Here is an 18,679-nt window from a genome sequence, read left to right on the forward strand (position 1 = left end):
CTTTATCAATGAACTTCCTGTCATCCTTTCTAAAGACAACGATTGATATGAGAAACTATGAGTAAAAGGGAAAATAACAAAAATTGTAAATGAAATAATGTAAAATATCAAAATAGTTATCAGATTTCCTGAAGATCCAAAACTAAAGGAGGAAAGTTATCAGGTAAATAAAATTGAGTCCAAATTAAAACTAACATGAGACCATATCACAGTAATAGGCCTTACATTGCCGTAGCGAGGAAAAGTTTAAAGATAAATACGATTTGAATGCAAAATTTTCTCAACTACAGTCAAAATTATGAAATAAAAGTATGAGAGAGCTCTTTCTTCATTTGCAAAAAAGAAACAGATAGATGTTACACTTTCCTTTTCTACTTCTCTGGCTTTTTTACAGCAATATTGTGTCAAGGTTTGAACTTCTTAAAAACATGTTTTTTATGTTGAGTTTGGCCCCAAATCAGTGAATTAAAATACAAAATAAATAGTCTAAAGATAAAAAATTATGTACTTCGGAAAAACAGGGTTACACTGAATGAGCTTAATATGAAGAATTTTATATATTGCATAAAGCACAAAAGAAATAAAGTATACAAGAGCTATGATATTGTTTATATTACAACTTAAATTAACTTTTCAGTTTATTATTAGGGATAGTTTTCTACAATATAGAATACAAAGGGGGACATAAGACTTTGCTCTGATATTTTGGATAGGTTTGTTTAGTCTTTGGGCAATATAATCAGATTAGCTAATACAATATTGTTTCTACAAATGAATACTTCTGCAGTAATTTAATTCCTATTGCAGAACTTTTTTTTACTTGGTATTTCCTTAGTTATTTCACTTTAGTTATTTCATTGAAATGAGTTGAGACTCCAGTTTAAGGAGATTTCTCCATCCAAGAGAAGAAATCATTTCACAAGTGTACCCTCTTTATAAGTAATGTAATGGCCTTTCTGAGGTCACAGTTGTATTAAAATGTGTTATAAACATCTAGCTTCAAAAATGGATTTAATTTCACACTAGCCTAAAAAGATTCCAAGCCAATGTATTTTAGCATAGTAACTATATATTGTACTCGTCTAGAATAATTTTGCATTTTAAATTGTTCTATAAGGATTCAATGCGCAAACCCGTTAGAGTCAGCAGATTTCATCTGGCATTGAATGGATACTAAAACGGATCTCTGACTGAATACTTCTCAGAAGTACATCGTACTATTTTTACTGTATAATTATAAAACCATTACAGATTTGTATTAGATATCATTCAATAACAATTTTTTAAAACTATATGTTAATATACTGAATTTCTGCTTAATTTTATACTCTTTCTCACAATATGAAAAACTACACAGTGAAATGAAATTCTGTTCCTTTTGAAATCAATCACCAGTTGTGACTGACTTCAGACATGTCAGAACTCAATTTGTTGTCTGTCTGAACTATATTAGCTAGTTCTTTTTATCTTGGTGTGTTATAACCGTAACAGTATGGAACACAACTACTGTAGCCGAAAGATTTGTGTAAAATATTATATACATTTTTAAATTGCACTTTCTGCAATACTCTGATGCTGTACAATGTTTAATTTCATGACTTCTCTGAAATTAAAATGAGTATCATGCAATTAAAAAAAAAAAATCCAAAGTGCTTAGTTGTTTGACTTCTCCAATTCTTTTAAGATTGAAATCTTAAGATGAAGGGGGGAACAGGAACTTACCTACTTGGTACTTTGTGTAATAAGTTGCCATTTGTCCACTACTGCATGATTGTCTCTTATGCCTTTTTCTTATATTTGTATCAGTGGTCTCCCATTGCGGACTTTTTCTTTTGTTTATTCTGATAAGAACTTCAGAACTACCAGCAGGATTATTATCATCATGGTTTACACCAGTACTTAGTTTTCTGCTGTGAAACTGGTCATCCAGTCTTTCAGTCACTTTAGAAGAATTGGATCCTTTAGATGTTTCCATTTCATTTTCTTGTTTCTTTAATGCATTTTGCTTAGTAGAATGGGACCTTAAGAGAGGATGTCTTTTTTCTTCCATATAGGCCTGATTGCTTTTACTTTCAACAGCTTCAGGAGAATAAATTACATTATTTAACTTAAATGAGTTGTGCTGCTCAATATGGTTGATTTTTCTCAGAAATATCCTACAATCTTTAAAGGTTTTGGCTTTCCAAGTATTTTGAAACAGTTTATCTTGGCTTTGTTCTTTGCTAACATGTTGTTGGCAACAAATTGTTCCATTTGTCTCTGCATGTGACTTAAGTATATTTGCTAAACCAGGATGTGGGTTAAAGTCAGAAGATCCCATCATCTGTTGAACAAATGCACCTCTGGCTTCATTTTCAGTTGGCAAGAGGCTACTCTGAGATTCTACCAAAGTCTGAGTGGGCTGGATTTCTACTGTATTTTTTTCCTGGAGCTTGGGCGTTTCATCATTGGTTTCCTCAGCTGTACTTTTAAACAACTGGCTTTGGCAAAAGTACTGCAAATTTTTCTTTTTTGCTTTCCAGCCTCCAGGAGCCTGATTATAGAGCTTTTTCGTTTGTTCCCACCTATCACGCTGTAACTTCTTAAATTCATTTCTTTTTAATCTGGCTAACGTGAAATTACTTTTCATGCTTAAAACTGGAGACCTCACCATGTTATGTAATATTTGTAATTTCCCTGCTGGTTTTGAAGGAGAGGATAGTGCAAACTTTTTAAAGTGCTTTCTGAAAGGGCAAGTACTAAGATCAGATTGTTTAGTTTCCATCTTTATCTCTTTAGTACTAACTACTTCTGAAGGATTGCGAGCATTTGCCTTTCTCACCAGAGAGAGAGACTGTGTTTCTGTAGTTTGCATAAACCAGGTGCAGAGTTCATTCATATTACATTTTTTCTGAAAAAGCATTTTTATAGGTGATGTTTCAAGTTCTACAAGGCAGGAGTCTAAAGGGTTTGACATTTCAGTATTACAGTCTTGTTCAATGGGATCCCTTTTTCCACATACACATTTATCAAACTCATTTCCCCCCACTCGCAACCAGGTATTAGTTATCTGTTCAAATCTATTATTTAGTTCTTCTAACAAAGTGTCACTTGAAGTGGAAGTAGCCCACCATCTGAGAGAGGGATTCGATGAAAAAATGGGATCTGATGATACTTCATTCATGGGCCTGAATTCACTATCCTTAAGATCCTTTTTTGCATTTCCTGAATTTCTCAGTTCTGAGGTATCTTTGGATACTGTGCTCTGATTTGATTGCCTATGTTTTTCCTTTCGATCTTTAGCTTTTTTCAAATGGAGTTTGTAAGATTTATGGAGTAAGGCACTTCTACAAGTAAATGCACTAGAAGATGCTAATGAATGCAAAAAATGCAGTGAGGGTTTTCTGTCTCTAGCAGAATGTCTCAATGGAATTTCACGTTTTCTTGACACTGTTGTAAGAACATTGTTTGATCCATCCTCTCTAGAATCTTTCTGCATGCTATTTACTTGACCCACATTATTGCACAGTTGATTTTTTCCCTCCTGTGGTATGTTTTTTTCTAATACATTCTGCTGTTGTAAAGGAGGCAAACAGTTGCTAATACTCACTTTTCTTTCCTGAGGTGAAACTCTATTAACAGTCACTGATATGCCAGAGATTTTTACTTTTGCTGGCCTACCAGGTTTTCGAATGGTGGTTAACGGTTTCTTAACTGGCCGTATAATATTGCTGCAAGGATGTGGTGATGCTAGGTTACTCTTGATAGGTCTGACATAGTCATAACCAGAGACCTTGTTTTCAGTAGAAGAGTTCTCTAAGGCTTCTACCATTTCAGTCAAAGCCTTTTCAGTTTCTGCATTGTGCCTCGCTTTGCTGTGGTCATTGGCAAAATTCGAATCAATGTGTTGTGTGGGTAGAATGCTGATTACATTTAGGTTACCTTCACAAACATGTCTCTTCGTTCTTCTTGACCTTCCAAAAACAACTGTCACAGTAATGTTTTTGTTGCTGTTAACTTCTTCCATTACTGTCAGATCAGATTTGGTACTTCTACCATCACTGCTAAGTTCAGGTCTAGGTTCTGTGCTTTCAGTCATGTCTATTTTTGGTTTTGGAGGCCGTCCAATAGGTCTCTTAACCTGCTTAACAACTTGAGGACCTATTTTCTTTGGTCTACCAGGTTTTCTTTTTAAAACTGATTCACTGCTACTGCTTGATTTCTCCCCAGCTTTGTCATTTTGTTTCGAGTCATTTAAATTAGTTTGGCCAACTGGACAAGAGCTTGTAATTGCTTCCGCATAAACACAACTTGACTCCTCCTTGGTATCATTTTCACTGCAATCACAATCCTTGACACAGATTGCACAAGGAAGATCTCCGGTGGCCTGTTTGTCTAACAAAGTGTTTGTGTGCCCCTGAAACAAACAAATATCTGTGTTTCCTTTAGAAGATGCAGCTGCAGATGTCAAAGTATATTTAACTCCTTCACTACTATTAACTTCTGAGACAAACATAAGCTTAATAGGACTAGAGTAGTTTAAGGGAGAAGAGATGTCCCCAGCTTCAGAAGTTGTATGCAAGTCCCCATTACGTGCAGTTGAACTGGATGGATCAAAGGTCAGAGATTTCAAAAGGCTGTCATTAATTTCTTGATCTATAACCATTTCTTGTTTGCTTGTCACACACAGAGTTTTGATTTTACTGCTGTTTGGCACATGTGAATGTGAAAGGAAGCTTTGTCCTGTGTATCCCATTTCACTCAGAGTGAAAGGTAGGCCTCTTCTAGCAGCTGGGTTCATAATCTGTTCATAAGTATTATCATTTAATTTTTGGCTTATTTTGTAACTATCCAGCAATGAGTTGTTAGTTTTTCTGGCTAAGTTTATTGTATCTTCTAAACGCTCTACAACAACTTGCAGGTCTGTGTCTCTCACAATTTTGCTTATGTCACTGCATCTTTCAGCATGAACATCTTTATTTATTTTCATTTTTTCCAAACTTTCTAAAGACTTTTTTGCACTGGACGACTTTCTAAACACAATATTGTTCGTTACATACACAGAGTACCATCCAGGAGGCACAATGTTACGTTTAGTTCTGCCCAAGATTCCATTACTCTCATCCTTTAGGGGAGTCTGATCAGTGTCTTCCAAGGTTGCGCAGTCTCCTTGTGTTTTTGTGAGTTTTGTCTGGCTGGCTGCAATAGCACTGTTTTCTGAAAGAACTAGAAAGCCGGAGCTGGTCTGAAAATTATTAAGAGGTAGTTTGAAGGACTCTGTTTGGTGTACTGGAAAGCACATTGGTTTGGTTTGGCAATTCATGCATGGATTACTTTCAAGATGTTGCATAGCCTCATCTTCTATCACAGTGAAACTGTGTCTTTTATTTGGATATATTTTATCATTTTTTTTTGTAGATTTCTTTGCATTTCTCTCAGAAATTGACTTTTTTCTTACAAGAGTTTCATCGAGGCTTGCAAGCTCCCTCTTGATTTGCAAAGACTGTCGTCGAATGAATGGTGAATCAGGAGAATTATACATTGCAAATAAAGTTTCCTGACGCTTGCGAAATCTTGTTTGGATAATTTTACTTTCCATTTGTTTGTCATGTTGGCGAAGTAATTCCATAAAGCTGTAATCACTTGCCTTAGCATTATGCAAAAGAGAGGTTATGAAGTCTCCTAATTTGACATCCTTTTCTGGTGCTCTGTCACTGCTAGGAAGTTTTACAAGATTTGTTGCTATATCCGTAGTGTCTATTGATTTTAACTTTTCATTAATACGGTCCATTAAATCTTGAAAAATGGCAGAATGTTCACCCTTCTCAGAATTCATATAATAATTGTTGCTTTCTTGGTCTGTTGATAGCAACGTTCCATCTGAATATTCGGTGTCTTTTCCTCTACGTGTTTTACCTTCATATTCAGATTCTGCCTTGCTTCCTTCGGCTGGCAAGAGGAATGGAGGCTGATTGATGGATATTTCAAGCTTGTTACTGTCTAAAGTTGGAAAATCTACGATCGATCCTTCCAATGATTCAAATTCTTTACTCTGTACAGGTGAGAGTGGAGGTGGTGATGGGCTGCGAGATCTAGTTGAATTTTTAATGCTGTTCAAGAGATCACAGTCCTTAGTGGAATATGTACATGCTGCTGCTTTCACAGAATGCCTGTTATAATTTTGCAATTGTTCAGCACAATACTTATGAGAACTACATGCTTTGTTCACCATTGTCTTAATACATCCAATTGCTACAGCTTGGCATGACAAAGAATGGAAATCTTTAATACAAACAGACAGAGGTGGTAAACTAGTGTTTGGTCTTTGATTTTGTAAACAGCACCTTTTTGTCAGCATATGTCCATTGCAATTGCAAAATGAAATGTGAACATCCTCTTCAGTAAGGGAACTGGGAGTTTCAGAGTGGAACAAATGTGTTTGCTTGCAACTGCAAACTATAGGAACATTTTCATCTTGTATTAAAAATTTTAACATAGCCAAAGTCTGTTGCCAGTGATATGAACAAAAAGACTCCAAAACTTTGTTTAATGTTGATTTTCCTTTTTCCAAATTAGCTGTTTCCTCTGAATTTGCATCAGCTGTTGAGATTGAACTGAAAATGAAAACAAATCAAAACAAAATATAAATTACAGTAAAATACCATATCTAATGTTATAATGGTTAAACTCAAGCCTAAAAACCTGAAGTCTGCAAAACAGTCCTGTTCTATTTGCACTATTCAATCATACTTGCAAGGGTCACTAACAATGATATGCATCTTATCTATAGCAGTGACAGTCCTACCATAAGAAAAATAATCAGGAAGAAATTAATGGACAAAAGGAATAGTTTGAAACAGAGCTTCTCATATCTAAATGTAATTACAATAATGTTAACTTTCTGGTATTTCAAACTACCTTAGTCATTAATGAAGGAAAACCTCACCAAGAACCTGGGGAGCTTACTATTACTCCCATTTCACAAACTGAGGCACAGAGAGGGCAAATTACTTGCCTAAGGTCACAATTCAAGGTTGTGGCAGAGGCAAGAATAGATCCATCTCTCCTGAATCCTACCCTAAGATATATTCATATACCAAAGTGTATTGAATGCTCTTCAGGATACTCTTAAAGATCCTTCTAAAGACATTTTTATTTATATATTTATTTTTAAAGAACACTTAATAGGCTAACAGAAGATGGAAAAAATAGCCACTTGCTACTGTTACTGTTCTTTGCAGATAAAAGTTTCCCTTCTAGTTTTAAAATAAATTGCAGTGGTGTATCATAGGCTCTTCATTGAAATATATTACACACATGTGCACGCACACATACACACACACATGGATTCCTTCATTAAACAGAAACAGAGATAATCACCACTGGAATAAATAACTTCGTGATAAAGGTTAATATCCTTTAAATCTCAAATACAGGGTAGGCCTATATCTAAATAACACTTCTGAGCAGTTGTTCTCAAAAATATTAACTCAAAATAAAATAACTTATAAAATACTATCTTAAACTATTTAATTAATTTCTTATAAATTATTAAAGCTATTGTCACTACTTACCTAATCAATCATTTATACTGAAAAGCTGAAAATTTTCCATGGTAGAAATTAATACAGATATTTCTTCAATTAAATACAAAATCCTTATGTTGGATAGCAACTATCAACAGATAGTTAACATCTAATTCAAATGTTTTACTGAAACCAATCGCATAAGCAGAAAATGTTAGAAGAATTCTGTTTTAGAAAAGTATGTATTGTTTAAACATATCACCAAACTCTGAACATGACACTAACTTTTTACCCTATTATCTCCTGTGATTTTTTGCATTTAAGCCTGTACTTTGGAAAAAATTCATTTTGATTGGGTTTACAACTGTATTGATCAAGGAACAAACATATTTAAAATTTAATATGCTGTATTTATATAAAGTTACCTATTCATTAACTAGCTCATACCCATTATTACTGGCATCAATAACAACTTTTAGCTTCAGGTTTCTTACTGGAAGTTATACATACAAATCTGTATTTCTATTGTCCCACATGGATTTTAAAGTTTAGAGCTCAAAGACAGCCAACTATGCCTAATAATTCCTCAGTTTTTTTCCTTCTCCTGTAATATTTAGTATGAAATGGTATATATTCAAAATCAAGCATCTAGATGATACTAACTCATAAAAGCGTGAGATAATTGTGATGGTACTACTAGTTGAAATTATGTTTAAAATGAAATAATTAAAGCCTTAAAAAGAAAAAAAAAAACTCTTTGCACTTGCAATCTAAAGTAAAACCAGCATTATTCAAGGGCATGTCATTGTCAGGATTTAACTGTTTTTGAAACGCCACTTCACTGCGTAGAGTCTGAGTGTTAGTGCAACAAACTCAGGAGTCACGAGGTGTTGACATGTACCACTACACTTGTGAAAACAAAGCTTCTTCTAGTAATACAACTATGGATAAAAAATAATTAATTGCCCTTCCCACCACCATGACTTTAATTAAATAATGTTTTGAAAGGCCAGATAGAAAAAATTCAACACATCACTAGGTCTTCAGTATTTTGTTTGTAAATCACAGTAATTTTTTTAAGTATTAATTTGCTAAAAAGATGGCTATAGTACAGTCTTTTTAGACTGAATCTCTAGACAGATATCCTGCTGTCTGTCTAGACTTGCAAGCTATGTCTAATGGAGTTTCACTGGAGAGCTTTAATTGTAGACGACCTGTACTCCTAACTGCTATTTAAAATATGCTCACTGGTGGAAGAAACTTTCAGAGCCCTAAAGCCTTCTCTTAAGTCAGTAACCAAAACTTCCAAAGGCCTCAAAACTGCTTTGAATTTGCTATGTGGAGATCAACTTGTACAAAGTAGTATCTTGGTTATCACAGACATACTGGACATTCTTCTAATACAATTTCCTTCCTGGTTATCTACCATTGTGCAACATCTGTAATCTGCTTTCCCTTAGCGTGTGTTAGTTTCTAAAGCTGATGGACAACTTAACTTCACCTATTCTATTGTAATAGTACCACACTCCAAATGATCTTCCAAGGTCGTGAAAACACACCAAGCCCTTACTCAGTCACCCATTTGGGAATGCAAACAAATTAAAATATTAAAGCAACACATTTTCTTTGAAGTGTCTCTCTGTAGAGATGTCCATATATTTAAACAAACTAATTTTTAGTAGCTTTTCAATACAATTATGGATTTAGATTTCAGTTTTCTGTATTTCCTTCCTATAGCCCTTTATATCTGCGTTGTCACACAGTAGTTTAGACTATCCTCAAGATAAAAGGCTTAAACAATAGTTTCATAAAAGGAAGTCACAACTGCATACTTCCTTCACAGAACAGCCTTACACTTCCTACAAATCACACACAAAAGGAGGGCTAGAAAAAGTGGGTAAGAAATGGAGGGGTTGAGAGGTGAGAGGATCAATACGCACTGTTCCCCCTGTACCTTTGGTGCACAGTATCTCTGAAGACTAAAGTTAAGCACGGAATGACATTATTTCTCTCCTGGAGGGCAGGGGCAGTTAATACCATGGAGTGGAGACTGACTGGAATCCAAAACTGCCACTAAGGCAGAGATGTGATAAGGTTAAGCACTAGCCTTTCAGCGTATTATTTTATGTATGAAAAAGTAAACCTCTGCCTCCTCCACAAACCCAAAAAACTATCAGGAAAGAGCGCTATCAGAAGACTCCCAAAAGACTCCCCTAGCATTCTACCCTCTGCCTCTCAGCCACAGACAAGATGGATCAATCTAGCAAATTCTTTGCAGACTGGAAACAGTAACAAAACTGGGAACACAACATACTTTCAAGTACTTATATGAACAGCATAGAACTATTATACAAATATAAATTTATCTTATGGAAATGTTTGTTTTCTGACATTACTAAGTAAATAAATCCCTCAAAAAAGCTATATATTATCTGTAGTATATAATAAATAATTTTTAGCTGCAGACTAAAGGATGTAACTGTTACAAAATTAGTTTTCTGAATTTCTTCTCATTTATGAGTAATGCATCAATTCTGAAAAATCATGCTTCCTTAAAGCTGCTATTTCTGAGACATAAAATTCTCATCGTAAATTAGTCATTATGTGCTTAATTTGTACAGTTCTTGATCTTATGCCACTGCTAATAAACTTATGCCTCAGGAGTAAGTCAAATGAGTCAGTGTACAGGTTTTTGTTTCTTTCTTTTTTTTTTTACTGAATGAGCAAATCAATCACACATCAGTGTTGTAAATTTATGTGCAAAAGCATTGAAGTGCTTTACTACAAATTACAACGTAGAAACACGTTAACTAAACAATTAAATTCATACAATCAGATTTAGGAATATAACAACACAAAGAAGAAACAGAATTACAGTACATTTACAACACAAGACAAATACATGGAATTCATTAGAAAATATTGTAATAAATAATTCATGAATTATAGTGCAATTGATTTATGCATAAATATAACTAATTGCCTAAAAATCAGTTGTTAACAAAAATCTGTCAAAAATCAAGGCAGCCACAGAGTTTTACTAAATTACTGCGACAATGGAAATACTGCAATTAAAAAACAAATACAAGTATTTGTACTGTAAACAACTAAAAAAATCAGTCTCACTAAAGTTAATATACAATTTAATATAAAATTGTCATTAGCTACCAGAAATGGTTTAAACAGCTTTACTGAGCAGTAGTTCTAAAAACAGAGGCACTGTTTTTTAATATAAAATACTTGAGAAACATTCAAATAAGTAGAAAGCATGTAGGGCTTGCTTTCGCCTTCATTTAAAATTCTGCTGAAACAGGAATTTTCAGAAATTTGTCAATTACTAAGTAGTGACTGGTAACTGAATTTATAAAACAGTTCAAAATGTGTAATTTAAATGACATTTAATGGAATACATAGGGGTTGGGGAAGGAGAATCTACACATTTCCCTGCCTTTCCTTAGTTGTATAATCAAAGGTTAGCCTAATAATTAGAAACAAATAACTCTGTTCCTTTAAACACTTACAGGTTGAGTATCATCTATAAACTATCAAAAAATATTTTAATATACTATTTCTGACCAAAAAATAAATACAAGTACTAAAATGTTGAAAATTAATTATAATATTACATACAAAACTACTGAGTACTGTTAAGTCAATAGTAAAATGATCCCTGATTTTATGAATCCTGTTAATTTTTTGGTCAGGTCATCTTTTAAATGATATAAAAAGAGTACTGTAACTTGCCTTCAGTATAAACTTCTGACTCAAGTTTATAACATTGTCCGAGGAGTAGAAAACATCAGTATGGTACAAATATTAGGCAATGTAATTGAAGCCCAAAATTTTTGCAAGTAAAACTGTATAAAGACAGATCTTGAAACATTTAAGGTTTTTTCAACTTCATTTTTCAGTGGGGATATATTCACAAATTAATCCTTCTGGCCCTCACAAAATATGGCTTAATTCTTTTAAAACGAAAGATGACCCTGACATCTGCTGTTTTGTGACCTCCTTGTTATCAGGTACAGTTCCGCTTAAAAAAAGGATTCATTCTGTAATATGCAAGTAAACCTTAGCCACTGAAGAAGATTCAGTATAGATCTGAGAGACCAAAGAACTGAGACACTGGTTGTGCAGTTTCAAAGGATTATTCTGTTTTAAAATGGAAGTTGTTACTTTTTAGTAGCGTTAATAAGTATGGGCTAGATTTTGCCATCAATATTTCAGTATGCTATCCACTGAATTTAATGGCAAGTTTATCTATAAATCAAATTACCTGATGTGGCCCATATGTATCTAATGTCCCGTTTCATTTATATAATTAACCTATACACAAGCAAGTTTAAGTGGGGAAAAAAAATGTATGCATGCGTACCAAATGTACAAAAGTTGAAGAAAAGTATTTTTCTATGCCAAATTAGATGCATGCAGAAAAAATTACATTTTGAGAGGAAAAGGGCATTGATGGTCAGTATTGAATGTATGAAGCAAGCCCCCATTCTTCATATGTAGACATATACTTTGTGATATTACACAAAAAAATTAAGTATGATATAAAGTTCAATGCAAGTACTTTGAAATTCATGTAAAAACTGCAATATGAAGGTAATTGGTCTCCCTTAAATTCTATTAAAAGTTACGTATTTAAAGTGAACTGCCTAACTTCTAACTACCAAATTTATAAAGAATTTATATTATTGAAAGTTCAAAACAGCTTCACTGTTTAATATTTGTATTTCTATCAAGACCCTGAACTGCAAATTTGGTTATTAGCAAAATGATAATGTAACTTGGTATTCATTTTGATAAACTGAAAAAGTTTTGAAATGTCACAGCAGCAAATACATTACAGTTACAGTGAGGTTTTTCAATAGGAGTGTGACACAATCCTTAAATAAATTTTAAGTAGTCATAACATCAACTAACCAGCACGTTTAAACGAAAAAAACAAACCCAAACCATTCTCAAGCTCATTCTGTGCACATTATGAACATGCTAAATTGCATTCCAACCTTCTTTTTAAACCTTACAAGTTACCTTATTTGTCAAACTAAAAAGGAAAATTATGTTAAAGTTTAAATTATTTTATGCTCTTAGTATTCCATCTTATTTCATATTTAATAATTCTATAACTACAGTAATTTCTCAGGTTTCATAAGTGTACACTTTGTAAACACCAATTTCTTTCTAAACCAACAACAAAATTTTCTTAAAATGATAAAAAATGCAGTTTATGCCTGCTAAACACACATTTTTAGTAATGAAATGTTTTTCTTACTTGTATTGGATATTTAAGTAACGATGAACTTTTTTTCTTTCACAGAATGTACTATATCCTACTAATACTTCACAAATCCACTTCCTTGTAAGGAACTAGCTTTTTAAAAAAAATCCCTTGATTTGTATAATCTGAGTTACTTACAATTTATTGCAAGTATTCTGTGAAGTATAAAAGTCTGCTAACCCTTGGTTGTGTATTTCCATAATAAGATGGATTATTGAACGGGTAGAGTGGTTCTTCACCAATTAAAAATTATGCTTCACATGACAAATACTTGTTTTCCCAAAACATCTTTATGCTATTGACTACTAAATAAAACCTGAATCTTTTCACCTATTTATACAAGGATTATATTAAATACACACTATCAGAATTAAGTGAGCAACTCTATAATTCTGTCCACAGTGAAAACCCTGAATAAAACTATTTTTCAAAAGGCATGTATGTGGTTTTTGAACTGTATAATTTCACGTCTTCTGTCAGAGTGAGCATATGTATTTCTCACACAGTGTGTGTATACAGACATACATACACACACACAAAACAATTTGCTAACAAGTATTCTACACAGGCTTGCTACTATTTTTGCAGCTGCCAGTCCCTGAATCTGTCATATTAAATAAGCCAGTATCTGGTAATCGGAGTTTCTTCTTCGGTGGAGTCTTCAATGTTCCAGATCTTTCTTTTACTTTATATTCTAAAGTGCTGTGAGGTACCCCATAAATTCCTTGTGCTTTGGAAACACTCATTTTCCCACTCATTACCATTGCAATTGCTTCTTCCATTATTTCATGATCATACTGCCGATAGCGGCCACGTTTTTTTCTTGGTTGCTTATTATCTTTACGATCCAAACTATCTTCTGTATTTTCTGAGGTTCCATCTACTGTCCCATTCTTAGCATTAAGACACAAAGGAGAGAGGTCCCCATGCAGAAAGTAGGAGTCAACACTTGAGTGAGTTACAGGTCCAGAACATTCAATTTTGTTCTGTTTAGGGAGTATATTTTTCAATTTTTGAAGAGCTGATCCTTCTAAGACTGAGGAGGTTTTAGAAACGTGGTACATAACATCCAGAAGACCAGCAGTATCAGACTGTGGTTTGGACACAGAACTTATTCTTAGCTGAGGAATTTTTAATTGTACAGTAGGACTTGAAGTTTCATATTGTAGATTTTCGCTTTTTTCTTTAAATTGAGTGACCATTCTCTGTAGAGTTAACTGGTGGAGGTAACTGGAAGCTGTTGGGAATTTTAATTCTGAGGTTTCAAGTAGACTGAGTTTACTTTTTTCTGTGCGCTCTGCTTGAGCTCTTGCCCACAAGGCTACTTTTTGTAGGACTGCACAAGTTTCTTTACTGTCTTTAAATGAATAACTATCATTGAAATCTCGAGTTTTGTTTTTAAAAGGTGCAGGCTTTCCTGCTGGTAAGGCTTCTAAGTGGAGAAGTAAAGTTTTTTGAGGTATGCCATAAAGTATGCCTGCTTTATTTATGTCCAGTGCTCCAGACTGAATGTCTTTCAAAGCTTTTGAGAGCAAACCATCTGCAAACTCAGCACTTCTTTCCACATAGTCCTCTCTGTGTCTGTGTAGTCTCCTGGATGGATGGAATGAAACGATGGTAAACTGATGTATGAGAGACTCTCACACAGCTATGGAAGGGAAGGGTCCACTCCTTTATTATACTCCTTGCTTCGGTAACATCACTGCTTCTGATACTTTTAAGCCTTTGAGATGTGGTAGTTAAATGATTATCCTAGCAAAATGTTACAGTTCTGGTAGGACAGTGCATCAAAAATCATACGGTGGCTTCTACAGCAGCCCTTCCAAGAACTTTATATCCTAGCTCAGTATTTGATAATATTCTCATGTGCTTGCTATATTCCCTTGTTCACATGCTTGCAGAGCAACAGTGTTATAATTTTAGTTATACAATTAACGTTCTGTTTAATACCCAAATCCTGAAGGAGTTTTTGTTAGTAGAAACGTGACGTTACCGCTAAACAAGTAATAAAAGAGTCAACCCCCTCATAGAAAATTTGCAGCAATAAGTACATAACTACACACAAACATCCCAGACTTACACAAAACTAGGCTTTCTACAACAATAAGATAAAGTGCTGTAGTTAACAATCAAGTCCATTTTGGCAAAATAAAACACAGTTTAAAAAACTTCTAGCCACTATTTACAGCTCTCTAATTACAAAGTCATCCATTTTAAAACTTCTTCATATCAGCAAATTAATAAAATGCAATTTTACATCATCCAACAAATACTGCTATTGTAGTCCTATTTGCAATAAGTTATTTGGTAAGACGTACAGGTGACAAAAAGGGTCCTGCTATGGCTAGTGGATGGGAGGATGCCAAGATCATAACAAAATCCAACAAAACAATGTGTTTGCTAGTTTTGTGGTAGCTTTCAGCAGATGCAATAATGTTTTTCTTGCTGAATGAAGAAATTTAACCATTTGCCACCACACACCATAGTCAGAACCATGATGTAAGTATACGTATGACGATTAAGAGCTCTCTCTCTCACGCACTTGCTCTCTCTCTCTTATTAAGGAATATTATAGATAATAGTCATTTAACTTGTTCATGTTAGTTGAAGAATATTTTAAATCTAAATATTAACATGGTCATTTTTGTGCAAAATTGAAGTTTCCTAAATAAACTCTGAAAGAATGTATTTACATTTTCTTCTACCATCCTATTACTCTTAAGGTGTTATGTAATCAATTTTCAGTTCATTTTTAGTAACATGAACTAAAGTTTGGTGATTGTTCTGATAACTTTTCTTTAAACAGAAAAAAAGGAAAAAGACAAATGAAACATATGATATATACATAGACACACACTTATGAGTGACAAAAATTCTTCTGAAAGCAAAATAGGAACCACACGTGTGTGTCAGTATATACAAATATGTTATGAACATAAAACCTGACTTCAGAGAAGAGAAACCTGGATTGTCTTTTACGTAAGCCAAGGAGAGTCCTAAACATTGCTTACCCAGACACTGAGTTTTCAGAACACAATGGATCATATTTTGGTTCTTCCAACCTTGCGCTTTTCTTTGTAGAGAGATCTAGCACTCCATCCCCTGCAAAGAACGAGTAGTGATGATAGCAGTTGTTTAAGGATGATCTCAGAAATTTTGTTAGCAAATGTTTGTACCTATGGCACAATTTTTAAGCAGTTACTTTCTCTTGAAAAATTTCTGACATCTTATTCCTTTAACAATATCAGCTGTCAGCAAACGGTTTTATATATTTGATTCGTAACAAAGCTTTTTAAAATTAAGAAACAGGTAAAAAATAAACCCATTCAGAAATAATAAAATATAGAAGAAGAATCTGTCTATAAAAGAAGAAACATGTGACTGCTTTCCTAAAAATCACATATGCATATATACTGCACTGTTTACTTTCAAGGCAACCAAAGCAATGCACATGATATTATTAATATATTCATATTTACATACTGTAAACAAACAAGCTTGATACTGAAGTTAAAATTGACATAACTAAATCATAGGCTTACAGGATAAATTAGGCTACTAGGGATCTTGGGAGGCCTCTAGAGCAACCTCCTGCTCCGAGCAAGATCAGCTATGAGACCAGAACAGGTTACTGGATGAGAAAGTAGTACCCCAGTAACTGGGAAGAGAGCTCAAGCTCGAACTCCATATAGAGTTTTAAGCATATGAGACCTATATCATTAAAGGTTCTAATAATTTGTTTATACATATTCCCCCTGCTGCCCACCTCGTGAAACTAGAGAAATGGAAAGACCTAAACCAGAGTGGGAGTCCGATCTATTAAGTCACTGGCAAATGTTAAAATTCCAGACTTATAGTTGGCTGTTGAAGTCTATGAAGTGCTGAAATAGAAACCCGTATTTTTTAAAAATCAATATTTAAGAACACTGAAAATTAAAGAAACTAATTAGCACCTGAAATACTCTTTCTATTTTAAGTTTCTGTTTTTTTTTAAAAAAATCACATTTAAATTATAGCTACATCCCCTAAATATATTTCATTTCATACCTTTCTTCCTTCGTTATGTTTCAAACTTGGGCTGTTTTGTGTGCCTGAGCTCTGCAAATCCAATTTTGAGTTTCAACATATAGCCCAACATTCAACTCTACAAGCAACCTTATGCTAGCCCTTTTTACATTAGTGTCATTTTCATGTTACTGCATATTATTTCTAAAATATCAATCAACTATATATATTTTCCCACAGCCTCAGACGCAGACACAAAGCTTTGGCCAAATAATCCAAATGTCAACACTCAAATAAAAAGTCAGAAAAATGGTTAGGGTAACTCTCCTTTATACCAATACTACAAAGAAATAGAATTTTCTGTAATAATCAAATCCAGCTATTTGTTTTGGAATGTTTTTAACAATTTTGGATTGTTTTTCCCCAACTATTTTGTATTATTTGAAGAAGGGTAATGAGAGAAAAGGTAGCATCATAAGTCAGCATAAGGGGAAAAAAATATTTATAAATATGCCACTTATCAAAGATGCTCCTTTTCTCCTGAATATGTTTCTTTCACAGTCTTCCTTAACTCTAAGAAAGTTAAAGGAAGGACTAGGTATGTTAATCAACCTTTCCGATGCAGTGATATTCCAGAGGAAAAGCCAATTAAAAACACTACAGAAATATTCTACAGGGACTATCTGGTCTACCCAGCTGTAAAGTATCCTGAGTACCTAAGCTTGCAATGTCCCTGAGTCCTGTGCAACAGACAGATTTCATCTGTTGTGTCCCATCAGTCAAAGTACATCTCCCTTTCTTAAGCGTTTGTGTGTTCCCTTTCACAACAGTTTCTCCATCTTCAGTTGATATTCATAGGCACTATGATAAAAAAAATTTAGAAGAGATCACTGGACAAAGTCACTGGAGAAAAAATTACCTCAAAGTTCACAGCTCATTAAGTTATGAAGAGCTAACCATCTCTCTAGTCACGCTACAAAAAAAATGAAGCTAACTAGATTTTTAGGAAAACCCAACAAACAAAATGAAAGACTCTCGCAAGATTCCACAACGAAATCAAAGCAAATTAATTTTAATTTCTAATCTCTGAGAATTGGCTTTGACAACACAAGGCCATCAGTAAGTTGAAAAATGACTAAAAAGTACACAGTACTGAAAATGTAGGCTCCTGAAACAAAAAATTAGATAAGATTTTAAGCCTCTAAAGGGTAAGCAGAACTGAAGAGTCATTTCAGGTTCAAGACAGTTGGTTCCTCCACCAAAGCAAATACATTCATTAAGTATATGACACCTCCCTCTGAAGACAATGTGTTATGGGAAGAAAATCCTCAGTAAAAAGTGAGAGATTTGCTGTATATACGAAATACCAGATAAAGTCACCACACACGAGGCTTTTATTCAGTGATTTCACTCAAATTAAAAAAAGAAAACCCAACAAACCAAACAATACAAACCCCCCCAAATTAATGCAGAAAGGACTGATAAGTCAAAAAGATTCATTAAAAATACAGAGTAGCTCCTGGTTTTGGCATATCTTCCTGCTTTGTAGTACTATCAATTATTGTTATTATAACGAAGCACGCAAAATTGGTAGGAAAATGAGAGCATTTGCTATAAAGCTTTAAGACATAATGAAATGCTACCTAATGAAATGAATGTATGTATATATACACTGTAGAGATGTTCACTTTGGTTCACTAGGTACCAGAGCAAAAAGTTTGCAAGGAGGCATCCTACAGGTGCACAATAAACCTTGAAAATCTGTTACTTGCAAGGTAGGAATAGGTTTTTTTCAAACTGAGCCAGAAGCTTCGATTATTTCTATCAAATCACTCAAAACAGGTATTTAGGCAAGAATTCTGGACAGGAACTGAATGGTATCAGG

General features: G+C 33.9%; 1 protein-coding gene across 7 annotated transcripts in view; it reads right to left on the reverse strand.

Moving 5' to 3' along the window:
- Positions 1-18,679, reverse strand: part of LCORL (ligand dependent nuclear receptor corepressor like) — an 84,493-nt gene that overhangs the window by 14,722 nt on the left and 51,092 nt on the right. For 2 of the 7 annotated variants that reach the window (XM_074865871.1, XM_074865873.1), the window contains 2 exons: positions 15,801-15,891; positions 1,727-6,593 (listed from right to left, as the gene is read on the reverse strand). In XM_074865871.1, the coding sequence (XP_074721972.1) occupies positions 1,727-6,593; positions 15,801-15,891 (4,958 nt within the window). Of the gene's footprint in view, positions 1-1,722; positions 6,594-9,892; positions 14,383-15,800; positions 15,892-18,679 lie in introns of those variants that run through there. The other 5 variants (XM_074865875.1, XM_074865872.1, XM_074865874.1 and 2 more) reach the window with 5 other exon arrangements.

This window comes from Strix uralensis, chromosome 4, assembly GCF_047716275.1.
Source record: "Strix uralensis isolate ZFMK-TIS-50842 chromosome 4, bStrUra1, whole genome shotgun sequence".
Classification (NCBI taxonomy): Eukaryota; Metazoa; Chordata; class Aves; order Strigiformes; family Strigidae; genus Strix; species Strix uralensis.